Source organism: Terrapene carolina, unplaced genomic scaffold, assembly GCF_002925995.2.
Source record: "Terrapene carolina triunguis isolate 2854851 unplaced genomic scaffold, T_m_triunguis-2.0 Scaffold68, whole genome shotgun sequence".
NCBI classification, from domain to species: Eukaryota; Metazoa; Chordata; order Testudines; family Emydidae; genus Terrapene; species Terrapene triunguis.
Genome location: NW_020664419.1, coordinates 5,871,440 through 5,885,012, shown reverse-complemented (window position 1 = coordinate 5,885,012; position 13,573 = coordinate 5,871,440). Strand labels below are relative to the sequence as shown.

At 42.8% G+C, this 13,573-nt stretch overlaps 1 protein-coding gene across 2 annotated transcripts in view; it reads left to right on the top strand.

Annotated features, from left to right (window-relative positions):
- The window catches only part of PRKCQ (protein kinase C theta), an 89,435-nt gene that overhangs the window by 59,102 nt on the left and 16,760 nt on the right, over window positions 1-13,573 (top strand). For both annotated transcript variants that reach the window (XM_026648616.2, XM_026648615.2), the window contains 2 exons: window positions 7,177-7,268; window positions 10,181-10,243. In XM_026648616.2, coding sequence (XP_026504401.1) covers window positions 7,177-7,268; window positions 10,181-10,243 — 155 coding nt within the window. The remainder of the gene's footprint in view (window positions 1-7,176; window positions 7,269-10,180; window positions 10,244-13,573) is intronic.

Genomic DNA, 13,573 nt, shown 5'->3' with positions numbered 1-13,573 from the left:
CGAGACTAGATAATAGGAAAAGTATTCTTGACAATAATACCAACTGGGAAGTGGAATATACTCCCAGTGGGGGTGGTTGATATTCAAGGGTAGGTTGGGTGAGACACCAGTGGGAATGATGTATAGCAATGTATACGTTGCTAGAATAGAGCGTTGGTTTATATAGTCCAAGATCCTGTCATCAACAGTGGCCAACACCAGCTGCTTCAGAGGAAGTGCAAGAAACCCTACAGTAGGCAGTTATGGGGTAACCTGCCTCCAGGACAAACTTTTCCTAGGCTCCTAGAGTCAGCGGTTGGCTTATACCCTGAAGCACAAGGATCTGTATAGTGAATAGTTCTGAAAAATGCAACGAGGTCAAATGAGTGATCACTTCAAGCCCCCCTCTCTACTGCATGATGCTATATTGCCCTCTTGACGTACGTTAAGCATCTTCTTCGGTCTTACCCAAGTCAACTTTTCAACATTTTAAAGCAGTTTGGCCTCTTCATTTCACACTATAGCTGTAGGAGTTAGCGCATGTCTTTTTAATCCAAATCGCCCGTAGACTGTGATTGATTTCTGACTTACGTTTTTCTCCTCTGACCTTTCCGAGTCAAGCAGTGATCATTCAACTCATGAAAGTCATTCTGAATGAGAGAGCTGTAACAAGCCGCAGACATTCTCTCACCACTCGATGGAGGCATGTTTTAATCATAATATGCTCAGAGTAAGCATTTCATAGCAGATGCACTGGTGTGTAGAAGCCATGCCTAGGAGTTATTATTGGAATCTCTTTTTGAAGGCTTCACTGGAATGGCTTTTGATAAGTGGCTTCAGACAGAAAAGCGTGCGTCAGAAACCTTTCTGAAATATTGATTTGTTGGCACTGCGAAGTTTCTGAGTTCCTTTATGTACTGAATGCATCTACAAAGAATAGTAGAAACAGGAACATAGGCATCTCCATCCTGAGACAGACCAGTAGTCCTTTCAGTCCAGTGTTCTTCATCAACATCAATATCTGCCACATGTCTTCAAAGGAATAAAATATCTCCCTAATGTACCTCGTTTGGACAGCATTATCCATTACAGGGGGGTAGGTTCTGCTTGATCCCAGCCAGTGATGATCAATGCATGCTATGAAGCGTGAGAATTGATAGTCCTTTGGCCTGAATTTCAAAGATGCTGAGCACCTACAGCTCTCACTGACTTCCATAGAAGATGCAGCACTCGTGAAAATCAGGCCACTTGTCATTTTTAGCCTCCTTAGAATAAATGAAGATGCCCTTTTTTTCAGATGTTTTTGATATTTACCTTTTTTTTTTTGCCACAATGATCTCAGCAGTGAGTTCAACAGGCTAATTATATACTGTGTTCAAAACCTTTTATTTTATGTGATTTAAAGGGACACTGTAAAAACTGTTTTATAATTCCTATGCTACTAATCCTGAAATTATTGACACCGATACAGGGTTAATCTCTGAATTAACTCTTCACCATTTATGCTGCTTCTTTTTATTGATTGATTGATTTTTGCATTTCACTGAGCTTGAACAATAAAAATAGACTTTCTATTTTTGAAAGTCAGGTTCATTTTTGTTTACAGCTTGTTTCACTTCATACCCCAGATTCTAATTTACATTAAGGCCCCTCTCACAGTAAAATAGAAACCATATTTATTGTAGTTTAAAAACAAATGTTACGGAAGCATTTCTGTGCTGTTAGCCTTATCTTTTGTAACAGCCCATTTATACAACACCTAAAGGCTGAGCCAAATTTGACATAACATGTCACGTTAACATATGGGATTTAACACTTTAAGACTCCTGTTCACTGACAGAATAATGTAAAGGGCCTTAGGGTAAAGGAGAATCAGACCCTGTAACTTCCATTAAAAAAAAATCTTAGGAGACAATTCTGTGGTGAGCTGAGAGTTTTCAAAAAGCTTCAGTGGGTGTGGAGCGCACTCAGGATGTCATGGCGAACGCTCAGTACCAGGGCCGGCTCCAGGCACCCGCTGAGCAAGCAGGTGCTTGGGGCGGCCAAGGGGAAGGGGCGGCACATCGGGCTCTTCGGCGGCAATTCGGCGGCAGGTCCCTCGGTCCTTCTCGGAGGGAAGGACCTGCCGCTGAAGTGCCGCCAAAGAAGAAAGCGACGCAGTGGAGCTGCCGCCGAAATGCCGCCGATCGCGATCGCGGCTTCTTTTTTTTTTTTTTCCTCCGCCGCTTGGGGCGGCAAAAACCCTGGAGCCGGCCCTGCTCAGTACCTTGCAGCATTAGGCCATTAATATATACAAGCACTCCCGTCATCCTCTTATCAACATATCAAACCTACATCTTGATTAGAGCTGGTCAGGAATTCCCTATCAAAATGACATTGAATGTAGAGAATGTTGTTTCTGGAAAATTGAATTTTCCATGGGAACATTTCAATTTTGCTGATTTTTTGTTTTGTTTTGTTTTTTTAATTTTCCATCAATCTGAATCAGAATATTTCAGTTTGTCGAACATTTTGAGTCAGTTCAACATTAAACTTCATTTCCGTATTGTGCTGCATTGGCTAATGGCAGTTGTACTTCGGAGCCCCATGCTCTCCTATGGGCAACATGGACTCCCCCTCTGACCAAGCTGTGTGGTGCATCAAAGGACACACGTGATTGCAGGTGTATTATGGGAAATGTAGTCCGGATGCATCAGATGAAGTGGGTTATAGCCCACGAAAGCTTATGCCCAAATAAATTTGTTAGTCTCTAAGGTGCCACAAGGACTCCTCGTTGTTTTTGCTGATACAGACTAACATGGCTACCCCTCTGAAACCTGTAGTCCAGTCAGGGACCCTGGCCCCAATGGGACCTTCAGGCTCTCAATCTAAAATTCCCATGGGGCAATGTGGCATCATAAGGAAATGGAGTTTAATTTTGAACTTATTCTAAATGAAACATTTTGGGTCAGTTCAACAAACCAAAATAAAACATTTCAGTATGGGCACGTTGACAAATTTCATTGTGATGAAATGCTTATCCATTTCTGAATCAAAATTTTTCAGGATATTTTGATCCATGAAAAATTTCAATAATCCTAATTCAGGACAAAAAAAATGTTGAATTATTAGATTTTTCTTTGAGTTTGAAATTCCTGGCTAGGTTTTCTGTGCCTGTCACTGTGCTGCTATATCCGCATCATACACATTTAAGCCAGCACAGTTCAAAAGACTAGCTTTCCAAAAAGTGGTAAAAACACAATTGTCCCCCACGTTCAAGTTCACAATGGATCGTTGTCACATCAAAAATATAAAGTCTGTATTGAAAAGACTTTACAGTACTCAGATGATGTCAGTACATGATGGGGGCAGAGTTTTGCCCCCTGCACAGCAGGTAGGCAAGGAAAAGTGGAAAGCAGATGTCAGTGATTATTAAAGTGACAAAGAGACATAGTCTCAGCTGGAGTAAATCTGCCTAGCTCCATTGACTATCCATTGCTCTACTGACAATCAGCTCCATTTATCCCAGATAAACATCTGGTCGATAGGCTGGGGTTTTTAAGAAGAGCTGGTCAGAATTTTTTTTTTCCATTGCAGAAAATTTTGCCTTTTTATCACAGATTTAAAACCAAAGTGTTTTGGCCAAAAACGTTTCAGTTTTCAGCTGAAAATTAGAGCATTTGTAGGTTTTCCAACAAAAGACTGAAATTTTTTGAGCAAAAGGCAATTTTTGCTTAGTCAAAAACCCATTTTTCCATCCGAAAAGAATTTTTGGAAATGTTCAGCCAGTCCTGAAACCAGCAATAGGGGCAGTTCTATCACCTTGTAGGAGGGGTAGGTTAGCACTTAAGCACCGCAGAGAACTCTTGTTTTGAAGTCCTAAGTGAGACTTAAGTGGTGGAATTAGCCTTTTGCTGATGTTTGCGGAATTATGCCGGGAGGCCTTTAGTATGTGGAGATACCGTAATCTACACCTGCATCTTTGTCTATATATTCAGATGTGTTTGCTGCTTTAAATGAAGCAGATGGACTTGCAAAGCAGAGCCTCCTGAATCAGGTTATTTAACATGCAGTAAAAGATGCTGCAAGTGCAAGAATCAGAATAAAAAGCTAATTGTGTGAGATGAGGACTGAATTGAATTGGCTGGCAGCTGTAGGAAATGCTGCCATCTCTAGCGAATAGGCTGATATTGCACAAGGGGAAACATTCTTTAGCCCTGAAGAACAAAATTAAACCCTCAGTCATTTTGTCTTTAGCAGCTAAGCTTTGATTGTCCCCAAAAGCTTCCATTGCAAGTAGTATCTTCTGTACTTCCTAGAACCACAAATTGACAGAGGTGGGATCCTGCACAAGCCATTCATCACCTAAGTAGTCCCACTGAAGTCAATGCGTCTAAGGATGGACAGGGTCGGACCCAAGGCAGGACTATACCTACTGATATAGGTGGGCTTGGAGGGCCAGATCCTTTGCTAGTGTAAATCGGCCTATTTCCATTGACCTCAGTGGAGTTATGTGAATTTACACTATCTGGGAATTTGGCCCTAGAATGGCACACATTTGCTAGGATAACAAAGGAAGCCAACAGCAGGTGTACGTGGTATGCATGCCTATCACATGAACGGGTCAAATATTTGTGACTGTTAAAGCCATGGGAAGATATTTCTTCCTCTTCAGTAACTGGTCTGACATTATATATATTTGTATGTATGCAGTGCTTAAAAAATAAACATACCCCAGGGAAAGTGCTGTGGAGTGTTTCCAGCTGGTCACAGGATTAGTTAGACCATACCTTCACAAGATTCATTTAAATGCTGCCGTTTCATACTTCCTAAAGGCAAAATCACTACTGCCAGCAACTATTCATTTTCACAGTAGTTGCATGTAAAGCGGGAGCATGTTGATTTAACTCCATGCATGCCACACCCTGAGAAGGTAGACAATGAGCCAAGTGATACAGCGTGCTTTGGTAGAATGTACATTCTATTTCTCAAAGCACTGAGAGTTTGATCATGTAACGCATCTCCCACTGAAATCAGTCAACCCCTTACCAGAGTGCTCAGCACCCAGGAAGGCTGGCATCATTTTATGATGGTTTCCCATTGCACACTGTCTTATGTGGGTTTGCTTTTTCAATTACCAGTTCCTCAAGGCAGAGCATGTCTTTAATGTTGTGTATTGCACAGCACGGAGCAACACAATTCCCTGTGCCATGATGATAACACATAGCACACTCAGTAGGCGCCATTAAAAAAGGGTGCTTATTACAGCATGGTGGTATTTATAGTCTTCTCTGTACTTAGAATGGGAAAGGCCATTGTAAGATTGACTCCAACAGGTGGGGAATGTCCAGCTTTGAAAGGTGCCCACTGTATATAGCGTTTTTCATGTTCACGGGACACTGCAAACATCGGGCTATCCTCTGACCCAGAATATATGCCCAAGAATGGGAGGAAGAATCCCCCTTATGAGCCTATCCAGGTCCAGGAACATGGGCATTAGCAGGACTCTTGGCTAGCTGACAAGGGGGAGGGATAGCTCAGTGGTTTGAGTATTGGCTTGCTTAAACCCCAGGGTATGAGTTCAATCCTTGAGGGGGCCAATTAGGGTTCTGGGGCAAAATCAGTACTTGGTCCTGTTAGTGAAGGCAGGGGGCTGGACTTAATGACTTTTAGGGTCCCTTCCAGTTCTATGAAATAGGTATATCTCCATATATTTATTTATTTACTCCCGCCCTGGAGCATGGCAACAGGGAGAGGGGGGAAACTGGCTGGCCAGAGAAGCTGAGCTGGCAGGGTTGGAAGAATAATTTACTGCTGATACAGGTCAGCAGCAAATCACTACCCTTCAGGATCAAGAAAGCAGCAAGGGAGAAATTGTAACTCCCAGGGTATCTCTGAGGCACAGTGCTTCCTGGCATGATGCAGTTTATGCAGCAACACTCGTTTAAGACTTTGCCTAAATTCATCATCTAAGTTATTGTTTTATTAATGTTTACAACAGGATTTTGGGTCAGTAATTAATATCCAAGTTCTGCATATGCACAGGCTACAGTCCTGCTCACCTCCTGAAAGGTACTCAGCACCCTAAATTCTTGAGGACCACAGTGGGGGTTGATGTCACTGGCTGTCCCGCGGAGTCTGATAGAATCAGACATTGAGGTCAAAGGATTTTTCTAAGACTCCAGAGGAAGTTTGTATCAGAGCCAGGGCAAGGGCAAGAACCCAGCCTGGCATAATTCTCCGTGGCGTTCTGACACCACTAGACCAGGGCATCCACTCAGATTCGTGCAGGCTTAAGTGACAGGGCTGTCCCTAATGTAATTGCACTATCAAAACCATATGCAATGGCCATACGCAAAGAACTGAAACTGAAGCTTAGGAATCCAGTCCTGCTATTGATTCCCTGCAGACAGATCCTTGCATCCGTGCAGGACCCCATTTATATAATGGGGCACCGTACTAGCCTCAGGGTCTTCCAATTGCAGTATTAGGACACTTGTCTGTATCCAGTTTGGAAGTAGGAACTGTGTCTTTCTAAAGCTTCTGTGGACTGTTGGCACATTTGGGGCATACTACAAGAATTATTATTCGCTTAAACCTTCGCAATAATTGTTTAAGTACTGCCCCATCAATAGAACTATTCACTTGCTTAAGTGCTTTGCTGGATCAGGGCCAATGTGCTCAGCACATTGCAGGATCAAGCTCTCTATTGGACTATTCCCATACCTAAAGTTGCTCACATGAGCAAGTGTCTCTCAGACTGGGGCCCCTGGCAGGCAGTGTGGCCTAGTGAGCAATGCACTGGACTGAGACTCAAAAGCCCTGGGCTCTAGTCGCAGCTCTGTCACTCTGCTGGCTGGCCTTGGGCAAGTCACTTCACTGCTCCTTGCCTCAGTTTCCCCATTTCTGAAAGGGGGATAATGAAACTGCTCTCCTTTGTAATGCACTTTGAGATCTGCTGATGAAAAATGTTATGTGTGAGTTAGGGATTGTTTATTATTATGTTTTTGAACAGTGATTATACAAATCTGGGCAGTGGGAGCTCGGTAGGGGGTCAACGCAAAAAACGTGGAAAGGAAATACCGGTGAAATAAGTTGCTGGCTTCAGAAATCCAACTTTGTATTGTACCCTTCTTTCCTTCCCCTTTCTCCTCCCCCTCCTTCTCCATGGTATTTTTCCTTTTCGTGCCTAATTCTAGTCTTTTATTGTGTTTCTAGGAAAACCTCTTTTTTGTAATGGAATATCTAAATGGAGGAGACTTAATGTTTCATATCCAAAGCTGTCACAAGTTTGACACCGCCAGAGCAACGTAAGATGGTTTAATTGCCTTTTACTTTATAGGTCATATACTTAGTGTAATAGGGAGGCAGCGTGACCTAATGGGTAAAGCATGGGGCCTCAGGAGACGGGTTTTGTTTCTGGCTCTGCCAATGGCCTGCTGTGTTGGCTTGGGCAAGCCAGTTCTCATCTCTGTGCCTCTGTTTCCTCATCTGTAAAATAGGAGTAATGATACTGAATCTCCTTTGTAAAGCTTTTGGACCTATAGGTGAAAATGACTATATTAGGGCTTGGTATGATTACTGTCATCTGGCCTCAGCCACTGACTTTGGGCATGTCATTTCCTCTCCCTGTGCCTCTGTTTCCCCTCCCACCATTTCTCTGTCTTGTCAATGTAGCTTGTAAACTCTTCAGGACAGAGACTTTCTCTTATACTGCGTATGTACAGCACCTAGCACCATGCAGCCCCAATCGCAGTTGAGGGGTCTAGGTACAACCATAACAAAAGCACAAAGTGTACGTTCCATTTCAAGATCTTCCAGTCATGCGTAGCCTTTCATTCAGCTGATTTTTCCAGTCATGGATCAGCGGATCCAGTCTGGCTGCTGAAGTAGGTACCTGGGCCTTTTCATACAAAGTCTGAATCATTCAATAAAGAACTAAGATGGTAGGGTTACATTGATCCACATCTCCAGGTAATCTACAGAGAAGAAGACTGTAAGACAATAGCAGAGCTTTTGACAATACACCAGGGCCCTGATTCTGTGCCTTGTTTTGGCCCCTCTGTTTGGCTCCAGCCACAAAAGGGCACAGAACAGCTGCTGGGGATTTATCCAGAAAGGAAGGGTTCCCTTGGCTCTGCAGGGGTGGCATAAGCCACCTTCCTTCCCTGTCTCTGGCAAGACACATCTTGGGGCAGGACGAGAATTGGGGGAGGACAGTGCCATTGCTGGAACACTCTGGGCTGTGCAGCAGCCCATAGGTGGCTGTTGAAAATTAGAGCAGCCCCCGGGCTGCCCTAAATTGCACTGGGATCTGGGTAGGCCCTGGTTAGACCACAATTTTGAGAGCACAAAGGTGGCTTAAAGCTTCCCCCCCCTCCCCCAATTGTGCCGCACTTTGAATTTCAGATCTGGGACCTGGTTCCGATCTCACTGCCACTGATGGAAATCAGGAGTAAAACCCCTGAAGTTAGTGGAGTTACAGCAGTGTAAAACTGGAGTAAACGAGAGGCTAATCAGGCCTCTGATGCTCAGTGTCAAATGTCTGGGGACATCTTCTGGCCTTGTACGCATGTGGGCAGCTCACACTGAGCCATGTTCAGCCCTGATGTAAATGAACAAACTCCCACTGTAGGGGAAATAAAATAGCCAGGATTTCCCAGTTTGATTGCTGAAAGTCTTTGCAGGCAGGAGAAGACTCTCTCCAAACTCTTAGGGTGTGTCTACACTACAGTTGGGGGGTGTAATTTCCAGCTCAGGTAGACATACATGCCCTAGCCTAAAAACTGGATGGGGATGGAGATGGGGATGTACTCTGGGCAGCTAGACTCTCCCACCTCCTGAACTGCTGCAGCTACTCTGCTCCTTTTACACTGTTGCTCAATCAAATTTAGCATGTGTACATCTACCTGAGCTGGGAGTTACACCTCTAGTTGCAGTGTAGACGTACCCTTAGAAAAAGCCATTGAGCAAAAGGACTACAAAAGAATCCCATAATCTTCAGCCATTCCCAGAAGTTGAAGCTCTTTAGCTTTAGGATGACTGTGTAAGCCACATGCCCCTTTACACAGAGATCCTGAGACCACCTACTTTGGACAAAAATAGTGTTTTACAAAAGAAAAGGGAGTCTCTTGTTTTCGTCACCGAGCAGCAAAAATGCAGGACGGGGACATGAATCCTGTCAAATCGAATGGCAAAAAGGTAAATTTATATAAAAAGTAAATACGCCAAGGGAGAATTAAAAATGTATTTAGCCACGATTGAAACAGAGGAATTGAAATAAATAAAAGTTTTTTCTAAGTCCTTATGCCAGCAAAAGATATTGTAAAAGTCAATATTGAAACACCTTAGAAATTAATTTCTATTTAAATAACAGAGCCTAATTTAAATAAAAGTTTGATTTGTTGGTTTTTTTTAAAAAAAAAAACCCTGAATGTTGAGGACTGTGCCCCCAGCCTAGGACATTCAAGGTCTGATGAGAGGATGCAGTCAAATCCAGTGGAAATATGGTCCTAGGGTTACATTCACCTCTGGGCAGAGGAGTCCTATTTTGAGGGCTGAAGTGAAACTTAAGTGGCGTATTGGTCCTACACTGGGCCTGCGTATTGGGGTGAAGTTTCACCCCAATGCAGAAATGTGCTGTGAACAAGGGTCTCTAAAGAAACTTGGTAAAAAATGACTCTACAAAGGACACAAGTAGCCAGATCTGTAGCTGGTGTAAACTGATGTGGGGTAAAATTTCCAAAAGCACCTAAGCGATTTAGGAGCCTAAGTCCCATTTTCAAAAGTGACTTAAGCACGTAGGGGCAGATTTTCAAAGATGCCTAAAGATGCACACTAGGCACGTAAGAGGATTTTAAAAAGTGCTTAAGCAGGTAAGGGGCCAACTCTCATTTATTTCCCAAGTGATTTAAATGGCAATTAGAACCAAACCCTTTAGAATATCCCGCTTGGAACCTATCAGCATCTTTAAGTGCCTAAATAATCTGTCCCTTAGAAGCCAGAATCAAAAGTCAATGGAACTTGGGCTCTTAAGTGCCTAAGTCATGTTTGAAAAAGGGAGTTGGGGTCCTAAAATCACTCAGCTGCTTTTGAAGACGTTGCTTGTACTCCTTTGACTGCACTGGAGTGATGCCAATTTACACTAGCTGCGGATCTGGCCCCAAATGGAGAATTATTGTGGGGAGACATCAGTTCTGATGCATGGTCTTTTTTTTTCCAGGTTCTATGCTGCTGAAATCATTTGTGGTCTGCAATTTCTTCATTCTAAGGGAATAATATACAGGTAGTTTTACACTTTGGAATTTAATATACGGCACAGTTAGACTTTTTCTTCAACATATTGATTTTACCTGCTAGTTTGTACTTTGTTCTTCTTACGAATATTGAATTTACAACCCGGTTTGTTTTTCATCCCATTCGCCTGTTTTATTTTGGGAAAGAGAGCTTGGAAAAGAGTCAGTCTTATGCACCCTTTTGGGGATCCCATCCTACTTCCATTGAGGTCAATGCCCATTGTGTATTCCAAAGCCAGTTTGAGATGTTATTGACATTTACAAAGTGCCTTGCACTGAAAAATCCCAAAGACATGATTGCAAAACATGGGCCCACTCCCTCCATTACATGTCCATTCAGAACTCCCACTGACTTCGTTAGGAGTTTTGAGTGCACCAGGAATGCATGCTTAGACCTTATATATGGAAGGGTCACTTTGCCCTGCCACTGCAATGTAGCCACTTCTAGATTGGAAGACAGCAGTTTATATTAAAAGGGGGGGAAATTACAGTACTACTGAACTGTTCCAATAGAACTGCAAAGGGATTTTAAATAAACAAAATGTTCTTACCTACTAGGAATTTATCCAGGTCACCAAAGTTAACAATGATCCTAGTTGATGGGAAAATGACATGGGATCTTTAATGACCCAAAGTAGCTCAAAAGATAGCAACTCCACTAAAGCAAGGCTCCCTAACCCCATTGGTTCAGTACTGAATCAGATGGAAGTGCCCTCTAATTAATCACCAGTGCCACACCTTCTAAATTAAGGGGAATCGTCTCCCCTTAATTTGCATCTATAACTCCAAGTGTAGCTAAATGGAATTACATCCTTGCAGAGAAAAAATACCATTCAGCCTTCTTTTTACTGTGTCAATAGGGTTTTCACATCCTTCGTGTACAATATGGACAGTGTTGCATATTGGAAAGTTTTTCAGAAGGATACTACAATGCTAAATATGGACTGAGCTCAGTTTTATTTAATATAGGGATGTGTTGGAGCAAGATGAGAGTTGCCCCTCTATGCTGAAAACTCATTCAGAAGAAATGAGGAAATGAATAGAATTGTTCAGGAATTTTTCCTCAAAATTCAATTAAAAAAAAATATATTGATCACCCTGTAAGCTGGTTGGAAAACCAGCAAAAATCAGATGGAAGATATTCAGGAGAACAACATTTAAAATTTCTGCACAAAAATTATATTGAAAAATTGAAAATCTTCTAACTTTTAACCAGCTCTTGATATAGGGAATTGGCTTCTGGGAAAGGGGATGTTCAGCTGCCTGCCGTTAGCTAATGTAGAGATTTTGAAGCCCTACCACTTTAGCTGATGACGTTACATTTTCTGTATAAGTGTTGCCTCCACAATGGTAGAATCATAGAATATCAGGGTTGGAAGGGACCTCAGGAGATCATCTAATCCAACCCCCTGCTCAAAGCAGGACCAATCCCCAGACAGATATTTTTACCCCAGTTCCCTAAATGGCCCCCTCAAGGATTGAGCTCACAATTCTGGGTTTAGCAGGCCAATGCTCAAACCACTGAGCTATCCCTCCCCTCCCCATGACCAACATGATAGTCTGAGCCCTGGTCTACACTGGGGGGGCGGGGATCGATCTAAGTTACGCAACTTCAGCTACGTGAATAATGTAGCTGAAGTTGACATACTTAGATTGACTTACCGTGGTGTCTTCACCGCGGTGAGTCGACTGCTGCCCCTCCCCCGTCGACTCTGCCTGTGCCTCTCGCGGCGCTGGAGTACAGGAGTCGACGGGAGAGCGCTCAGGGGTCGATTTATCACATCTAGACTAGACACGATAAATCAATCCCCACTGGATCGCTCGCTGCACACCAATCTGCTGTGATTAGAGCTGACTGGGGACTTTTCGACAAAACTTTCTGTTGTTGTTGTTGGAAAATGCCAATTTGTTAAGACCGACATGTTGACAAAACATTCATCAGGCAGGTTTCTGAGGTCCAGGATGAAATTGCTGGTCAAAATGAGAGCGAACCATGCTAGGACAGTCAGTAGTCAGGACACCCAACTGGGATGTGGGAGACCTAGTTTGAAACCCCTGCTCCTCCTGACAGGGACTAATGACTTGAACTTGGGTCTCTTACAACCCTAGTGAGTGCCCTGATCACCAGGGTATTCGCTAGCTAATTGGCAGTCAACTCAGATCTTTCTGTTTCGTTTTGTTTTCACACAAAAAACCCTGCCAGACATCATGGGCTTGTTCCACACTGGAACCTCAAAATGTTTCGCAAAATGGAATTCTTCTTTTCCATCAGTTCTATTCAGGAGATATGTACGAATTTTGAAGGTGTCGTTGGGTGTTTTCGGAATTATTTTTCAAAAGTAGTCTAATGAATAAGTTATTTATTCATTTTTTAATCTGAATTTATGTCATTATTATTAAGAATGTCTGGATCCCTCTTAATTTCCAAGATCTGACACATTTTAAGGAAATATTGGGATGCAAACACCAAGGACACAAAACTGGATTTACAATGGACAAACTATGGGCCTAAAACTATGGGCCTAATGCACAAACTATGGGCCTAATTCTCAACGACACAAAGGCTACTGCACACCACTCTAGCAGTGTAAAAGGGCCTTTAAATGCCACTTCACATTCTGAGAGCAGTGCAAAGTGCCTCAGGCCCAGCCTGTTTACCGACAGATGTAATGGGTCTGATTCTCTTTTACATTAAGGTCACTTTACAGTGACTTTATATTTATACCCTTTTAAAAGTCCCTTTACATGACTCAGGCCTTGTCTACACTGCCACTTACAGCACTGAAACTTTCTTCGCTCAGGGGTGTGAAAAAATACCCCCCGGAGCGATGCAAGTTTCAGCGCTGTAAAGTGCTCCAGCGCTGGGAGCTACTCCCCTTGTGGAGGTGGTTTTATTACAGAACTCTCTCCCAGCGCTGGAGCCGTGACTACACAGCCACAGCAACACTTTAACCTTGGTTCTGTAGACATACCCTAGAGAAGCGTAAAGTAGCCTAAGGCTAAATGAGGATCAGACCCAACACCAGGGTTTCATTAATGTAAACTAACCTTGCCAGCAATCAGTAAATACTTGAGCTGGTTGGAAAACAAATTTTCTGTCCTGTGAAAAATTGTGAGCTTTGGGGGAAAAAATTGTTCAAAATTGGGACGGGACCAAAAGCCAAACTTTTACATTTTTCATTGTTTCATTTTGTTTCAACGAATTTGAAACACTTTGTTTTGATTTTGACCCTTTGCATTTATTTATTTTTATAAAGTCACGTTTCAAAATGAAAAACCAAAGCTTTTCCTTCAGAAACTATCCAGAGGAGAGGATTCAA